Consider the following 18,343-nt stretch of genomic DNA (forward strand, 5'->3'; position numbering starts at 1 on the left):
TTCTATTTTCTAATAAGTGTCTGCATAATGTCAGAGAGACACACTGTATCTACTGTGGTCAGTAGATAAGGGTTCTGTTATTTCTGAAGAATTTAAACCAATATTGTATTGTTTCTATTAATAAAGTATTGCATGTTGTCTGTTTATTTTGTGGCATTTTAAATAATGATTCTTACTTTTATCTCATTTCATCAGTGTAAAAATAGCAGGGAATTCTGGGAGTAATTTTTACAGGAATATGTTGTGAAGGAGTAAGAATGGGTGTGAATTTCTAGAATTCACAGAAACATACAATGACATCTGGTAAAAACATATCAAAATACATTTATTTATTGTGAAATATATATCCATTTTTATGCATAAAATTTAATTCCACACAGAAAAAAAGATACTGTTCACCAAAGTTGAAGATACCCATGACCCCTTGGTACCAACCTGTGCAAATTATGTTTTAGCTCCTGGATATTTCTGAATGTGTGACATAATGAATGAATTTAGTTATTAACTCCAAATGCTACTCACAGATATAGAACACGTTTAAGAAGGTTTACGTTTAGTCTCGGTTTGAGTCACTTTAATAGGGAGGGCTTCAGCCTGTAATAGTTTTTTATAAAAATCACAATTTCACAGTGAAATTTTCAAATCCCAAAAGCTGCATTTCTAACTGTAGCCTGCATTTCTGAATTTCCAATGGAGAGGTTTGGTTTCTATATAACAGACCAATCAGATGCTTCCAAACTGTGAATGTGAAACTGAATGACAATTTGGCCCTCTACATTCAGACAGATAATTGTGATTATAAAGGCATTACCTTTCATTTCTAGAAAATAATTATAATTTAAAATCACAACGTTATTTAAATAAGTCTCAGTAAAGTATTTTGAAAATACAGAAGTTGTATTCTTGGTTACTTTCTGGTCTTCTTCAGGAAAAAAATAATCTAACAGTAACCATTTTTACATCTTCCCAAAATGTTTAAGTGTTGACATTCTTTATCTTTGATTTCTCTTTGAAATTGTATTTAATGCTACTGTGCCTAATGCTACTGCTCCTCCTATTGCTGCTCTAACTGGCCCTGCTAATAATCCTCCTATTAATACTGCTGCTCCAAATACTTTTCTTTTTACTCCTGTTGTTCTAGTCTCTGCCCAGTCTCTATCCAAGTCTTTCTCCAGTTTATCAAAAAACTGCTGCCTTTTCTTCTCCAGATCTTGCATTTCCATGTCCTGATCTTGCATTTCCATGTCCAGATCTAGCATTTCCATGTCCAGATCTAGTATTTCCATGTCCAGATCTAGCATTTCCATGTCCAGATCTAGCATTTCCTTCTCCAAGGTTCTCTTCATGTTCTCTGGTTCAGCTTCACGCTTATTTCTCAGCTCTTCCTTCTCTTCCATTGTCTCCTTCATGATTCTTTTCTCTTGTAAAGCTCCCTCTGTCTGCTGGAACATCTCATTATTGTAACGACTTCCTCCATTCTCCTTTACCATGGAGTCGATCTTCCCCAAGACTGTGTTTCCTGAAGCACTCTTTCCCACTCCAGTCTTCCCCACCAACACAGTCTGTACATCTCCTCCACCTACAGAGAGAAAAATAATCAAAAATCATAAATATCAATGCATAGAAATAGATAAAACATTTAAATTTGCTTTGCTATTTTTGCAATGCCAGGATGCCTTACCTGTAAATCTCAGAAAACAAAAAATCCTCCAACATCAAATATTTCAGTCAAAGACATTTTGATTGTAACAAATGATTAGATCCACTCCAGCCTTTGTAAATACAGTGCCTTGCCAAAGTATTCGGCCCCCTTGAACTTTTCAACCTTTTGCCACATGTTTTGCTCAGGTTTCAAACCTAAAGATATAAAATTGTAATTTTTTGTGAAGAATTAACAACAAGTGGGACACAATTGTGAAGTGGAATGAAATTTATTGGATGTGTCAAACATTTTTAACAAATAAAAAACTGAAAAGTGGGGCGTGCGATATTATTCGTCCCCTTGCGTTAATACTTTGTAGCACTACCTTTTGCTGCAATTACAGCTGCAAGTCACTTGGGGTATGTCTCTATCAGTTTTGCACATCACGAGACTGAAATTCTTGCCCATTCTTCTTTGCAAAACAGCTCGAGCTCAGTGAGGTTGGATGAAGAGTGTTTGCGAACAGCAGTCTCTCTCTCAGTCTTCAGCTATTTCCACAGATTCTCGATTGGATTCAGGTCTGGACTTTGACTCGGCCGTTCCAACACCTGGATACGTTTATTTGTGAACCATTCCATTGTAGATTTGGCTTTATGTTTTGGATCATTGTCTTTTTGGAAGATACATCTCAGTCTGAGGTCTCTTGCAGACTCCAACAAGTTTTCTTCCAGAATGGTCCTGTATTTGGCCCCATCCATCTTCCCATCAATTTTGACCATCTTCTCTGTCCCTGCTGACGAAAAGCAGGCCCGGTCCATGATGCTGCCACCACCATGTTTGACAGTGTGGATGGTGTGTTCAGGGTGATAAGCTGTGTTGCTTTTACGGCAAACATATCGTTTTGCATTGTGGCCAAACAGTTCGATTTTTGTTTCATCTGGTTTCACCAGAGCACCTTCTTCCACATGTTTGGTGGGTCTCCCAGTGGCTTGTGGCAAACTTTAAAAGAGACTTTTTATGGATATCTTTGAGAAATGGCTTTCTTCTTGCCACTCTTCTATAAAGGTCAGATTTGTGCAGTGTACGACTGATTGTTGTCCTATGCACAGACTCTCCCACTTCAGCTGTAGATCTCTGCAGTTCATCCAGAGTGATCATGGACCTTTGGGCTGGATCTCTGATCAGTCTTCTCCTTGTTCGAGATGAAGGTTTAGAGGGATGGCCGGGTCTTGGTAGATTTGCAGTGGTCTGATACTCCTTCCATTTCAATATGAATGAACGCTTGCACAGTGCTCCTTGGGATGTTTAAAGCTTGGGAAATCTTTTTGTATCCAAATCCGGCTTTAAACTTCTCCACACCAGTATCTCAGACCTGCCTGGTGTGTTCCTTGGTCTTCATGATGCTCTCTGTGCTTTGAACAGAACCCTGAGACTATCACAGAGCAGGTGCAGTTATACAGAGACTTGATTACACACAGGTGGATTCTGTTTTTCATCATCAGTCATTTGGGACAACACTGGATCATTCAGAGATCTTCACTGAACATCTGGAGTGAGTTTGCTGCACTGAAAGTAAAGGGGCTGAATAACATCGCACGCCACACTTTTCAGTTTTTTATTTGTAAAAAAAGTTTGACACATCCAATAAATTTCATTCCACTTCACGATTGTGTCCCAATTGTTGTTGATTCTTCACAAAAAATAAAAAAATTATATCTTTATGTTTGAAGCCTGAAATGTGGCAAAAGTTTGAAAAGTTCAAGGGGCCAAATACTTTTGCAAGCCACTATAATACAGATGATCACCGATTTTATACATAAATAGTTCTATACAAGTTTGCACCAATTTTTCACCCCACATGTGGTACCATATTTCCTTAATGGAAAATCACAAAAGCAAAGTAGAGGGTGAGTAAAGCAGAGTAGGTACCATGCAGTGGAAAAGCACCATAAGACCCCAGGCTTTGGATGGCTAAGACTACCCAGTTAATCAAACCGAGTCTCCTGATGATAGGGCTGATCGCTCAGGAGCCCTTTCTTCATACAGGTTTAAACATGAATTCAAAACTCTCATTCACCACAAACATTATGTACACACTTAGAGTTGGCAGAAAATCTGCAGGCAGCTATGTCACAGGCAAATATGTAAATAATTACAGGTGGGGTCTCGTCCTCAACTGCCCTCTAAAAACTCTGTCAGAGGCCACATTTGGGTCATAAGAGTTGCTTAAATGTTAGATGCCTCTACAACGCGCTCAAAGATATTTTGCCCAGTTGACAGACTTTGAGAGGGGGCACATCATTGGACTGAGAGAAGCAAGATCGTTGTTTTGACATATTGCCACCAGTGGTGTCATGAAGAAGAACCCAGGACACACTATGGTCCGGAACTGTACTGCCTTTAGTGATGAATCCAGGTTCTGTTTGGGATCCGATGACAGTCAAGTTTAAATATGGAGGCCTCGTGGTGAACACTTCAGTCCTGCCTTTGCTGTGGAGTGACAGAGTGCCTCCTGCTGATGTGATGATGTGGGGAGCCATTGCATATGACAGTTGGTCAGCTCTGGTAGCGATAGGAGGGATACTAACAGCTCAGTGATATATGCAGGATGTCCTGCGACCACATGTGTTCGCTCTAACGGCATGGATTCCAAATGGCATTTTTCAGCAGGAAACTGCTGCCCACACACGGCAAGGGTTTCACAGGAATGTCTCCTCCAGGTTCAACACTTTCTTGGTTTCAGTCACCAGACTCTTAACAATAGAGCATTTATGGGACCAGCTGGGATGCTAGCTCCTGTGATGTAAGATGTTGCAGGATCTACATGCCCAGCTGCAACATCTGTGTGCAAATGTGCCAGAGGATACCATAAACAATCTGTATACCTCCACGTCCAGTCGTATCTAATCTCGTTTCCAGGCTAGAGGCCCAACAAGGTACTAGAGCCTCCTTTCAATTGTACAGTTTTCCCCAGTAAACTTACCCTGGTGCTCTAATATTGTACTCATTACACATATCAGCATTACATTCAGACAGATAAAGATTCATTTGATTCCAACAACTTCTCAGAGAGAGCAGAACTGGATAAGTGTTACAGATAATGAATGAACTTTTTATTGGTGCCATTTTTTGTCAGTGGGTATATTTTAAAAGTCATTAAGACAGTTTAATTAACCATATTCTATGAAGTCATTTATTTCATACTTTATGTTTCTATTATTATTAATATTAAAGTTAAAAGTACTTACATTCAGCTGGACTCTTCATTTCTTTCCTGGGGTTACTGATACGATTTTTCAGTTCTTCATTCTCAGACTTATATTTCAACAGTGTTATCAGTTGTGCATCCAGAAACATGGCTGTTGTGTAGCAGTTGCCTTTGCTTTTCCCCATCTTCTCCACTTGCTCCAAAAGCTCTTCCCTTGTCCCGGTATCGAGGACAAACCTTTCAGTGAAATATTTAGTTACATCATCTGAACTTGTCGCTGTAGGGGTGACTAATATAGTGTGGTCTTTGACTCTGGATCCAAAGACCATCAGGATCTTCTCCATTTCTCCTTTGTCTTCACTGGTGAGGGGACCATCAGGAGCGATGATGAGAAAAGCGTGAACTCCTGGATCACAGAGAGACAAACAGCAGCGAGTCTCACCCATCACTTCCTCCTCTGAGAGCTGAGAGCTGTAGAGAGCTGGCATCACCACCAGAGAGATCAGACGTCCACTTACTTCTCTTTCCTGACTCACACACTTCGAGCTGGACTTTTGACTGGACACACTCTGACCCAGTATGAGTTGTGATACAAAAGACTTCAATCCTTCATCCCTCCCACACACAACCAAGTTCAGCTTTCCACACACTGGAACACAAAACCAGCAGCATGAGAGACATTTAGAGGCAAATGCACTACATATTTACTTTAAAATAGTAATAATAATAATTACTCATCCATTATTCAATAAGTATTCATTATTTTATTCATCTTCTGTGTTGGTTTCATCCTAATCAAGGTCTAGGCATGAGTCCTGAGTCTACACAGAATCACTGAACACAACACAGAATCACACAGAGCATCTCTCTCACCTCAGAGCACACTCACACCTGCGGACAGTCTCATACATTCACCCAGTCATTCACATACTCACCCTGTCACTCACACACTCACCACTGTGGACAGTTTCCCCCAGCCACTCGCCTTACTAATGTGTGTTTTTGCATTGTTGGAGAAAACCAAAACACCCCAGCAGTGACCCAAGGAAAAGTTAAAATCTAAGAGTCTGAGTCCCTGGAGCCGAGAAACAAATATGATTTAATTTCCTTATTGTTTACAAGGTCTCTGGCTAAAACTATCTTTAGTTTTCTGTGTAACCAAATATGTAAACATTAACAGGAAATTCATTCAAAAAAATAAATAAACAATAACAATAATAATAATAATAATAATATATATATATATCAATGCAAAGTAAATAGAAATAAAAATATATATAACTCACTTGCAGGAGGAAATTCCATACTATTCCTCCTCAACTTGCGCGAAGGATCTGGGCGATGAACATAAGTTACATTATCATTTATTATTGTTTTTCTCCTTTTGAAATTCATTATATTTACACAATGTCTAAAATTCTCTAGACATACTTTCATGTTTTGTTTTTCTAAATAATACAATATTTATTTGTGTAAATGTGAGAATGTTCAATCTGCAGGAAGAACTGAACCATTCTGACAGTTCACAAATTCTATTCTTCTCCATCTTAAGGAACACTTGACAGGCATTGGCTATTCCAGAATTTAGCGCACTGATTATGTATGAAATTCCTGATTTGAAGGTAACAGTAAAAAGTTGAGGGTGGTAGCTGGAAGTTGACTGAAACATCAAAAAAAACCTGCACTGGATCAGGGCCAAAGACAAACTTGTATGTGTCCCATATCTGTAAGAACACGCCAGGTCAGAGTCAGCTCTCTGGGGAAGTTAGTGAAGCCCCTGCGGTTAACACAACTAACACAAAACACAGAAAAATATTCACACCTTAGAATACTTACACTTAGCCGTCTCCATGTCAGTTGTCAGGTGCCTCTCCTGAGTTTCTGTTCTGACTCTGAACTAACAGATCTGTGCACTGTGGACTGATCCATGCATTTACAGCAGTTACACTTTACACTTTACACACCTTCTGTTGAAAGATGATAACGTTAAATGATTGAGGACTTTGTTTCTTGTGGCCAGTGTTTATAGTAAATAATTGACTTGGAGCATTTTATTTTCAGTTTCTTCCTGTTACAGCTGGGATTGTTGTTTACAGTGATGTTGTTGTGTGAAAGGCTGCAGTAATAAGTCCCATGATTTAAAAAGTAAAAATGTTAACCACTGGGCAAGATTTAAATGATGTTAAATCATTTTCTGAACTCTAGTTATGTTATTATTAATGTAAATAAATGATATCATAAAATATGACGAATACTTTCTGGTTTATTTTAGCCTTGTGTCAAATGTTTATATATTTCTGGTTTAGGACAATGTCAAGCCCTGGTGATATACACTATAATCTGTCAATCATCTTCATCATCATTATCATCGCAAAGGTTGGTAATATCCAAGTACCTGTTTGGAGCAACTCAGGGTTAGCATTTTAACGTTAAGGTCGTATGGATAAACTGGAGAAAAGTCAAGAGGCTTGCGACACTAACCCCAACCCTATCTTAACGCCATTGTTAAGCAATATTAAGAAAACAATGTCTAAGGACGATGATGCACTGCAAGAACGAATGTTTTTGGAAACTCTAAATGAGACAGAAATGTGTGTAAGCTTAAACCTAAAGTTAAACTTAAAGTTGTGTACTTTTTTATTTTTTGTTATTTATGTTTAAAGAGGAACCACAAGTAAACTTTGTAAATGAACTAATCAAGATTACTGTGGAGTTTGTGATTTTGGTTTTATAATAGAAAGATAATGCACAGTACTAGCATAATTCCACATCTGGAACTAGGACATTGAATTTTATAAATCTGCTTTATGAAAACACTCGGCGTAAAAAGCGCTCAGTAAATAAAAACTGGATTAAACTGAATATATAAACAAAGGAATGAAGGAAGTAATGCAACTGATAGGAGCTGCCAAAGTGAAAATAATATGATGTTCTAAAAGATAAGCGCAAAACAGGTGACTAATCTAACATGGTAAATATTTGATGTGGTGTATAAATGTATCTATGTGTTTATCTGTTTGCTGATTTGAACAAAGGTCTAATGTATGTGTTTTTCATACAGCTATTTTATTTATTTATTTATTAGTTATTAACCAAGCTGGTTGTGGTATGGAAACATTGTTTTATATATGTATTCATTCATTTTACTACAATGGATACATCAAAACATTTGATAATGTCATGCAAAAACAAAAACATTTCAGATTTAATACGTTATTTTCATATACATCTGTTGTGTATACAATAATGTACCCTCATGGAACACAGATATAATCAAATTATTGTATCAAAAAATTAGAAATCAGTGTTGTTTCAAGGTAAAACATTAACCATAACTTTATCCTGATAAGAATGTGCAGCCACACACAGGGACCTGAATGTACACAAGTACAGGCAAAAGAAGCAATTCAATTTAACAGAAATACAGTTATATTTTGAGCACTGCACTTGTACAATGCCTGAATGCCTGAGTATTTGCATCGCCCTTTGCCACTTGATTCTATGTCAGTTTTCCCATTGCAGATGGAGACACCCCGTGTACACCTCAAAGTTGTAGACGATGCCACTGTGATCAGGATGAACAAAGAGTTTGTATACGCCCAGCATTCTGGCGTCTTGGGATGATACAGTTTCTTTGGGGTTTTCCCCTTGAAAAGAACAATTTGTTCATTCACACCAAGATTTACATTCACTGGCAGTGTGTGAAACTTTTCTAAGAGGAATGTTCGCAGTGGACACCTTTTTTCACTCTGCTGGTTTTGCCTTGTGATATTCCATTGCAGTACATGATGTCAGGTCAACATGCAGTTGTTTTGCATTATCCTACGACATTTTCAATTAAACGTAATGTAAAGACTTTGAAAATACTTCTTTACTTATCACTGAAGGCAATTCAGATGTTTTGTATGAGATTATCTGGGCGAAAGTAAGTGAAAAATGCACTTTTTTTAGAAAAATAATGTGTGGCTGTGTGAGATGTTCACGTGATGAAAGAGGAGCCAAAACAGACCCATGTGGGCATTTTCATTGTTTAGAATTTGAGTTCACGCCCCCTGTGTTAGCACTGAGCAATTAAATGTGTGTCTCATTGTATTTTAAAAAGCTAAAACAGGCCGTTTCCTGGAGGCAACACAGTACCATAGAATGATATATTCGTTTTTATAATAAATGTATAATGATACATTATTTCACCTGTAATTTATGTTCAGAATACTTTATTTTTCCCCAAGTTACAATTTAAATGAGTTCTTTTTTTGCCACACAAAATAGATCCAGAAAAACAGACACATTATCCTGGTGATAGATTTAAGAGTGTTTTTATTGTTAATGCTGTTTGGTTAAAACCTGATTCTGTCAGTTTTGCTGCTTAAAGGACACCTTTTTTAAGACATCTTAAACCTGCTGAAAAACAGTTCAAAGGTCATTAAGATTGCTGTTCACTTCAGTGGATACATGTTGTTCAGATTTATGATTTAAGGCGGCAATGATTTATGACTTTCTCAAGGTTGGTGGTTTGCCAATAAAAACATTAAGATAAACGTGTTGTTTTCAGTTTCATTTTTGATGGTGACAAAGCTACAGAATTAATGATACATTTAGTAAGGTTTTGTGTAAAAAAATGTATTTAATAATAAAACTGATTCTGTTTCACAGAGAGGAAAATAAATAAACTTAAGAAAGTAGAGAAAAAAGAAAAGCCCAATTGATAAACAAATTTACAACAGATTCATGTTTTTTTAAAAAGAGAAATACAAGGATACATTTTATGCAGAATGTAGCTATTTAGTCTTGTTGGGAAAACAGAACCATGAAAATCAAAGTTCTTTTCCAATTAATGCTAGAAATATGCAAATTGTACATTGTTATGAATCACATACAAAATGTAAAAGCAAATTAAATGCCATTTTGTTTTCGTACCAAACACTAACAGAAATAAATCTGGGAAAAAAAGGGAAAAAAGACAAAAAAACAAAAACCAAAGCAATAAAAAAAAGTAATAAAAATAATAATAAATAAATAAAACTTACTATAATTTAAGAAAATATACAAATACAGTGGAACCTCTACTAACAAACTCTCCAAGATACGAACTGGGCATTTGAATATTTTTTGCCTCCACCAACGAACCACGACTCTAGAAACGAACCCGAGCCTCCGTCGAGCCGGCGGCTGGAAATGGCCACTGACCCCAAATATTGGAACATTTTTGTGAGCATCTGATGACGGCCACAAGAGCATCAGTGAGGTCTGGTGCTGATGTTGAATGATTAGTTCTGCATCATAACTCTTCTCACAGAAAACGCATTTATACTTCTCTACAATCCAGTGGTGTGTACTCCACATCCCTCTAGCCCACACTTGGCATTGGGCATGGTGACTTTAGGCTCATGTTCAGCTGCTCCAGAGAGTCGTATTGTAGAAGTCAGTGTTTTTTCTGCTTACTGTATATAACTGAACTCTTTGTATTTGAACCAGATTAAAGTGAGCTATTCATGGAATGAACTTAATGCATAGTGCACTGTGTTGAAATAAGAGCATGAGCAGTTGAAAGCAATGGTTATGACCTCTAATTTATCCGCTGGAATTGACTGAACTCCAATTTTAAACCACAAACTTCTCTGTTTATGGGACAATCCAAAAAGCCTTCAATAAAACGACGCTGTGCTCCAAATCCATGTGCAACACGAGCAGTATTTACAGCGGTGAAGTAAGACATGGCGCACAGCACTAAAATACATCATGACATTTTCATCTCATGTTGTTTAAACATTTTTAAACATTTCCACGCAGTTTATATCACACGGCTAATTGCAGGGTCCCTTCAGTTGGACTCCACTGAAGCCTAATCGAGCTGTTAATTGCAGAGCTCGATATGATTTGTATGGGTGTGAGATTTAAACACAGCTAATTGAGAAGGGCAGGAAAAGTGCAAGCACATGTGAGGCTCTGTGTGGCAGAAGAGTGAAGGGCAGTGGAGTGACCACACTAAGACGACTGTGGGAATACCAGGGAAATAATCTCAACCGCCTGTAAAGAGATGGGACAGATGCATATGTTGTAGCATTACGTGCTGTAGTTTGGGCACAAATTTAAACATAATTGTGCAACAACGCATAAATGTAGATGTAGACAAACCATACAAAAAAAAACTCTCCTTCCTGCAGTGAATATTTCTGCTGCTCGGTTGTTCCAAGTTTGAATGCACGTTAATGTGAATAGAGTTTATTTCAAATCACTTTGGAGCATTTGTATTGCTCCATCATTTTTGAAGTTTTCACAGTGTCTGACATGGCTTAGAACTGGCACTAGGAGCACACAAGAGCACCCCCAGTGCTGAGAGGCAGGCACCCAGAGAGTGACCTCCAATGCCCTGGAGATGTGTAGCAGTGGCACCACCCGTCACAGCACTACTATATAATCGCTGTCCAAAGAAAACATGTATCTCCATTTTGTGGATGTTTAGTTTGCTAAATAATTTCACTAGGAGAACAGTAACTAACACAACTTGAAACGATGTGCGTGAGTAAGAAGTGACTGTATCTTTTAAGGTGGAGCGGTGTGTGTGAGTAAGAAGCGACTGTATCTTTTAAGGTGGAGCGGTGTGTGTGAGTAAGAAGCGACTGTATCTTTTAAGGTGGAGCGGTGTGTGTGAGTAAGAAGCGACTGTATCTTTTAAGGTGGAGCGGTGTGTGTGAGTAAGAAGCGACTGTATCTTTTAAGGTGGAGCGGTGTGTGTGAGTAAGAAGTGACTGTATCTTTTAAGGTGGAGCGGTGTGTGTGAGTAAAAAGCGACTGTATCTTTTAAGGTGGAGCAGTGCGTGTGAGTAAGAAGCGACTGTATCTTTTAAGGTGGAGCGGTGTGTGTGAGTAAGAAGCGACTGTATCTTTTAAGGTGGAGCGGTGTGTGTGAGTAAGAAGCGACTGTATCTTTTAAGGTGGAGCGGTGTGTGTGAGTAAGAAGCGACTGTATCTTTTAAGGTGGAGCAGTGCGTGTGAGTAAGAAGCGACTGTATCTTTTAAGGTGGAGCAGTGTGTGTGAGTAAGAAGCGACTGTATCTTAAGGTGGAGCGGTGTGTGTGAGTAAGAAGCGACTGTATCTTTTAATGTGGAGCAGTGTGTGTGAGTAAGAAGTGACTGTATCTTTTAAGGTGGAGCGGTGTGTGTGAGTAAGAAGCGACTGTATCTTTTAAGGTGGAGCGGTGTGCGTGAGTAAGAAGCGACTGTATCTTTTAATGTGGAGCGGTGTGTGTGAGTAAGAAGCGACTGTATCTTTTAATGTAGAGCGGTGTGTGTGAGTAAGAAGCGACTGTATCTTTTAATGTAGAGTGGTGTGTGTGAGTAAGAAGCGACTGTATCTTTTAATGTAGAGCGGTGTGTGTGAGTAAGAAGCGACTGTATCTTTTAATGTAGAGCGGTGCGTGTGTGTAAGTAGCGACTGTATCTTTTAAGGTGGAGCGGTGTGTGTGAGTAAGAAGCGACTGTATCTTTTAAGGTGGAGCGGTGTGTGTTAGTAAGAAGCGACTGTATCTTTTAATGTGGAGCGGTGCGTGTGAGTAAGAAGCGACTGTATCTTGTTGGTGTCTGAAGTGTAAATTGTCTGTAAGTGTTTATTCACTGTTTGAATTCCCACAAAAACTCATGTGTAACTCGAGCTGTTTAGTTTTGTATCACTTTCGCTCTGCGTTTACTTTCATGCATCTGGCATCAGCACACAAACAGAATGGAGAGCAGCAAACAGTGAGTTCCATTGAATGTTATAAAAAGTGTTTTTGAACTGAAATAATGAACATCGCCTTTAACATATGAACGCCATCAAGTAACAAAGTTAAACACTGGCTTTTCGCTGCAGGGAGTCTTTAAATGGTTTCTCATGGTTACAGATCAGCTTTACCATCTTCTCAAAGGTTCTATAAAAAAAGTGCAGTGTGTAGAATTTTTAAATTTACATAACACACACTGTGGGATACAACTAAATTTGTCACTGCACTTTGTAGCATGATTGTTTAGTGTCTGTCCACATTCCCATTTTCTAAAACCTCACCCCACAGCCCCCTCCTCCTCCTCATCTCTAGACTCTGTTCCTCTGAGAGTGCTCAAAGCCCCTCTCCAGCCTCCAGAATGGTGTAGATTACAGTAGGTTGTTTATGGGTTGGTCAGAAGGGTCAGCTGTATGTGTGACTGTCCTGGAGATAAATCCTGACAAGCCGGGTCAGCAGATATCCATGTGATAATGTGGCGACGGTGGATGAGACCAGGTCTAGTTCAGCAGGAGACCACCGGGGCTTTAATGGGATTTTATCTGAGCTGAAACTGGACTCCAGCGATACACTCTGAGATGCGCGCTGACCTGCAGTGCACTGACTCATTGGCCTCTGGAGTGAGTGTAGATTATTTAGTCTGGGTCTAAATCAAGTGGATGCTCTGAGACAGACAGATGAGGTAAAACATGATGTGTTCAACAGCATTTATATTTAGCTTTAGCTCAGTGGAAAAGCCTTGTCTTACAGTAGATGAGAATTTTTGGGACAATTTCAGGTGATGCAGTAAAACAGGAATCTGTGATGTGTTTATTCTATTTTTAAATCATGTACAAAGATTACCAATGTGATCAAAGGAAAATTTAACCGTGTTTTGTAAATATAAAAACATTTACAATCTGATGTCGGCATCAAAAATTAGAGGAAATTGTACTAAATATTAAAGTTCCACCATTTTGAACCCACCACTGTAAGAGGGTGAATATAAATAGTATAAATGGGGCACCCCACAAACAACATGGTATCTCTTATTAATGTAAAAACATACTACTACTAAAACACTGATGTTTGTATATTTTGCTTCATTACAATGTATAGTTATTGTATGTTTACTAAGTGAGCTCCCATCCACTGGGAGCGCTGTTTTAATAAATACAGGCAAAAATCTCTCTTATGTACCCAAAGAAGTGATACTGTGGCCTCACACTTATCTAGATATTTATGAAAACTCCCTCTGTATGTGAAAATATCACCGCACCAATTCAACACGAAAATGGTTGCATTATCATGCCAGTCCAGTAGGGGGCCATAGCATCTCTTAAAGACAGACCTCAAACACAGAGGTTTAATTCCAAATCAATCCATACCTCCTACGTAGTGCACTATACAAGTCAAAAATGACTGAATCTAGATCTTAACAGTGCATTATATATTTATAATACAGCATCATTTCTATTCATTCAAATGTGGGAATCTGAAATCTAGTGTTATCTGTAATTCCCTACACAGGGAATGAGGAGTTTCAGCCAGAGACAGTGTGAGGGTGCTATACATAAACCTATACAGTCACCATAAGTTGGGGTTCATAGCTATCATGTGTTATACCAGTCACTCATCCACATGTAGTGCAAAAAATCATAAACAGAAACAAACAAAACAATTACAAATGTTTGAAACCCCTCAAGATGCAGAAATATGTCGTTTTCAACAGAAAGTAACGCTGTCCACATATGGACAAACGTAGTCTAAATATGGGGTAAAGGAGAGGAACCTTACCCGTTTATTGATGGAGTTGTTTGGGAAGATGAGGGACGATAGGTGGTTGTAAAACTGTGGTGGTCCAGGTCTAACAGGTTAATGGTGTCCACGTGATTGAGGAATAGTTCTTTCACAGAACTCAGTACTCAGGCACCAGTTGTTAGTCACCAAAACCATAACAGAACCTTCTACATCCAGAGAAACACTTAGTGTAATTCATATTTAACATCACAGCCCTGAAACCAACCCTACACCAATATAAACATACCCCAAACCCTCATTTCTTACTTTATTCTCAAACATTTATCAAACAACACTTAATGTAATTACACTGAGCTTAAAAACACAGTTTTCCCAATTCAGGATTTCATAACAGCATCTCACTTCTCTACATGCTGCTTGACTCTCAAATGTCTTCTTCACTTACTTTCTTTAGTAAACCATTCCAACTCCTTACTAGTCCCTACTGGCCAGAGCTGGTACTGCATCTCACTCCTCTGGAACTGGAGGGATTCCGGTTACAACAGGCATGCTGTGTGACATCAGAGTTTATTTGTTTTTTTGTGACACCTCTGACAAAGGAGTTTTCAGAAATCTTCTGCTTGGAAAGCGTTTTCAAAAGCCTCCGTTTTCAGTGAAATAAGACAGTTTTCTTGTGGACGGGAGGCCAGAACATTTCAAAACAAAAGAACATTTTTTTAAAAATATCTGGATAGATGTGTAATAGATGTGGATTGAGGCGTAAAATAGAATCATTTTCTCTTAGCGATAGTGTTACACACCACAACACATTTCTTACATAATCTTTTGGAGTTCACTGTTTGTTTATGTTAAGTTTAGGGTTCGGTGTTAGCAGTAGCGCACTGTCAACTCAGAACTAATCTTTTGGAGCCTTGTTGTAAGCTTGTGAAATACTACTCTGAATTATTCAGCATCTCATATGAAACTCTGAACCCTGAATTTACACACAGTGCATATCGTGTGGTGTACAGTACGAGACAGAAATGGAGTGGACCTCAGAGGGTCGAGTTCATGCAGAAGGTCCAGCCTGTGCCATATCTGTGTGTCGTTTATTATATTTGGAGTGTGTGTCCGGCTCCCTCTGGTCACTGTGGTCAGTTGCGAGAGAGAGGCTTTAGAACAAATTGCCGCCTCTTCCTCTGAGCGTCAATTTCCACGGATCTCCACACTTAGCCAGAACCTAATGCCAACACCAGGCTGCAGTTAGAGGGAAATTCCAGACCAAACTGTGGCTGAAGGTCAGTGGTCTGCAGTGGTCAGTTACAACACTCACAGGTCCACAGACCACAGGCCAGAGCCTAGGGTGTAGCTTTGGTTTCAGAAGTAGACGTTGTTCTTACGCTCATTTGCATACTTCATCCGACTCTTTGGGAAAGGCTTTATACTAGATGTTAGAACACTGCTGTGAGGATCTGTTTAACCTTGTCTTTGACTTCCCACATAAACGTGGGTCCAGCGCTGTGATTGGACAGACTCAGACGAGGGGGCGGAGTGATACTAAGTCTCTGCACTTGACGTCAGAAGCGGAGAAGAATCAGAACGGCTCGGTTTATCCTGTGTTTTCTGACTATGAGTGTTGTCTCACAGTGTGCGTGCTGGTAGATAGTCCACACATTTTAATTTAATGCACACATGCGCTGAACAATGCGCTGTTCCCTTTAAAGAACACAAAGCACAGAGACACATTGAGGTGCAAAGAGGAGAGCACGTCTGAGAAAGTCATTTACACTTTTCTCACCTTTTCTCTCCATTCAGAGTGTTTCACGCGTCCTGAATTCAAGCCTCTGTGGTCATTCATATGCACATTCCCTCTGCTCTGGAAACAGGTAAGAACCCTGTTCCCAATCCTTTCCTCCCAGGACACGGCGGTAAAGCTGTGAATTTACTCCTTAGCATTTAAAGAGAAGAGTCTCTTCCTCAGAATAAAGATAACAACCCCCTGGTTCCACACTAACGTCTCCATAACGACCACCTGAAAGACCTGGGGTTGGGGGAGGGGTGTTACATTCAGAAATTAATGTTTCTTTCTTTCTCAGGGAATCAGTGGCTATTTCATCCAGAGATTTTCAGTAGATTTTCTTTAGGTTTTCGAATGATTTTAAAAATGATGTTTAGGAGAAATTTTAACCATTTTTTAAATAATCCTGAATATTTTTTTTCAGGAATTCTGGACTTTTTTGGATATATTTTTTAATCGACTTTAAATATTTTCATGAATCCTTTTTTAGGGTATTATTTATATTGGAATAATTTTCAAAAACACTTTATATTTTAGTGAACTCTACTCCAGCGAATCCGACAATTTAGTTCCTGCTTTTATAGATTTATAAAACATACACAAACATACACTCTTCTTTCTCTCTCCCTCTCTCTCTCTCTCTCTCTCTCCATCTCTCTCTCTCTCTCTCTCTCTCTTCTTTCTCTCTCCCTCTCTCTCTCTCTCTCTCTCTCTCTCTCTCTTCTTTCTCTCTCCCTCTCTCTCTCTCTCTCTCTCTCTCTCTCTCTCTCTCTCTCTCTCTCTCTCTCTCTTTCTCTCTCCCTCTCTCTCTCTCTCTCTCTCTCTCTGGTTAAGGTTAATGATAGCTGTCATTGTTCTCTGATGGAGAGACAGATATTGTATGATGTTTTCTGTTTTTCTTTTCTTTTCTTTTTTAGGGGGTTGTTGTGGTTGTTGCGGGGGGTGGGGGTTGGGGGGGTGAGGGGTGATGAAGTTATGAGGTCAGCTCTGAGGGGCTTTAACACGGGGGTCCCAGACTGTTTGGGTTTTCACTGACGAGGCTAAATAAGCTTTAGTCTGCAGCCTAATGCATGGACTCCCGTCATGCGTTATGATTTATGAGCCTCGTGGTCAACACCTCCGTCTGGACGCTGATGTCTCTCGGCAGATTCAAAGATATCAGTCCACCAGAGAAGACACAATACAAACAAACACTCGCATCGTCCCAGAGTCCAGGAGAGGGTTTTATATAAAGATCTTCTCACAGTGGATTATAGAGATGAAGCTTTCAATATCTGACCTCACTTTTTTTGACTACACCATAACAGCCATAACATTAAAAATGACTGTTCAACACTCACTGTCTATTATCTCAGTTCCACTGACCCATTCTCAGCGCTGCAGTGACACTGACGTGGTGGTGGTGTGTTAGTGTGTGTTGTGCTGGTGTAGAGTGGATCAGACACAGCAACACTGCTGATGTTTTTAAACCCCTCAGTGTCTGGACCGAGAACAGTCCACCGACCAAAAACATCCAGCCGACAGCGTCCTGTGTCACTGATGAAGGACTAGAGGACGAGCGACACACACCGTGCAGCGACAGATGAGCTACTGTCTCTGACTCTACATCTACAAGGTGGACCAACGAGGGAGGAGTGTCTCACAGAGTGGACAGAGAGTGGACACAGGGTTTAAAAACTCCAGCAGCACTGCTGTGTCTGATCCACTCTACACCAGCACAACACACACTAACACACACTGTAAATGTAGAACTACACTGTGCTCTTGTATGGACAGTGGAGCTTTAACAGTATGAGGCTGTTAAATCTTCCTCTATGAGCTCTGTCCGTCCGTCTAGAGATGAGGATGGATGTACAGACGGTGCTGCGGCTGCCACTGTGGCAACCACTCATCTCTCAGAGCCAAAATAAGGCAACAACGTTTCATGGAAACGATCACACAGAGAGGCCGAAAGACAGACACCGAAATTACAAGGCAGCAGGCGATGGTAAATTGGGAGCAGATACAGGCTGGAGGCTGGCAGCACCACTGGAAAAGCCTCTGCCTACACAACACACTCAGGAACAAACAAAAAGGGCAGAGACAAGCTCAAAAACATGAGCCTGTGGTCAGCTTTGACTTCATTGACCTTAGTGTTTGACTCTGGCAAATTGCAAGCTTTCAGAAACAGCAGCTCTTTTCACACAGTTGGTGGAGATCGAAGGTCGTTCCCTTTGGAC

The 18,343-nt window shown here is 39.6% G+C and overlaps 1 protein-coding gene across 2 annotated transcripts; it reads right to left on the reverse strand.

Annotated features, from left to right (window-relative positions):
* Positions 1 to 426: 426 nt before the first annotated feature.
* LOC136679746 (GTPase IMAP family member 4-like) lies at positions 427 to 14,755 on the reverse strand. 2 transcript variants are annotated; one of them, XM_066658414.1, is made up of 6 exons: positions 14,654 to 14,755; positions 14,384 to 14,553; positions 6,687 to 6,817; positions 6,137 to 6,184; positions 4,891 to 5,499; positions 427 to 1,579 (listed from the first exon to the last, which is right to left on the reverse strand). In XM_066658414.1, the coding sequence occupies exons 3-6, from the start codon at positions 6,700 to 6,702 to the stop codon at positions 993 to 995; spliced, it is 1,260 nt and encodes a 419-aa protein (XP_066514511.1). In that variant the 5' UTR covers positions 6,703 to 6,817; positions 14,384 to 14,553; positions 14,654 to 14,755; the 3' UTR covers positions 427 to 992. The 2 variants fall into 2 exon arrangements, with proteins under 2 accessions (XP_066514511.1, XP_066514512.1); XM_066658415.1 differs by having other exon boundaries at positions 14,696 to 14,753.
* Between the last annotated feature and the right edge of the window lie 3,588 nt (positions 14,756 to 18,343).

The sequence above is a fragment of the Hoplias malabaricus genome, chromosome Y (assembly GCF_029633855.1).
Source record: "Hoplias malabaricus isolate fHopMal1 chromosome Y, fHopMal1.hap1, whole genome shotgun sequence".
Lineage (NCBI taxonomy): Eukaryota > Metazoa > Chordata > Actinopteri > Characiformes > Erythrinidae > Hoplias > Hoplias malabaricus.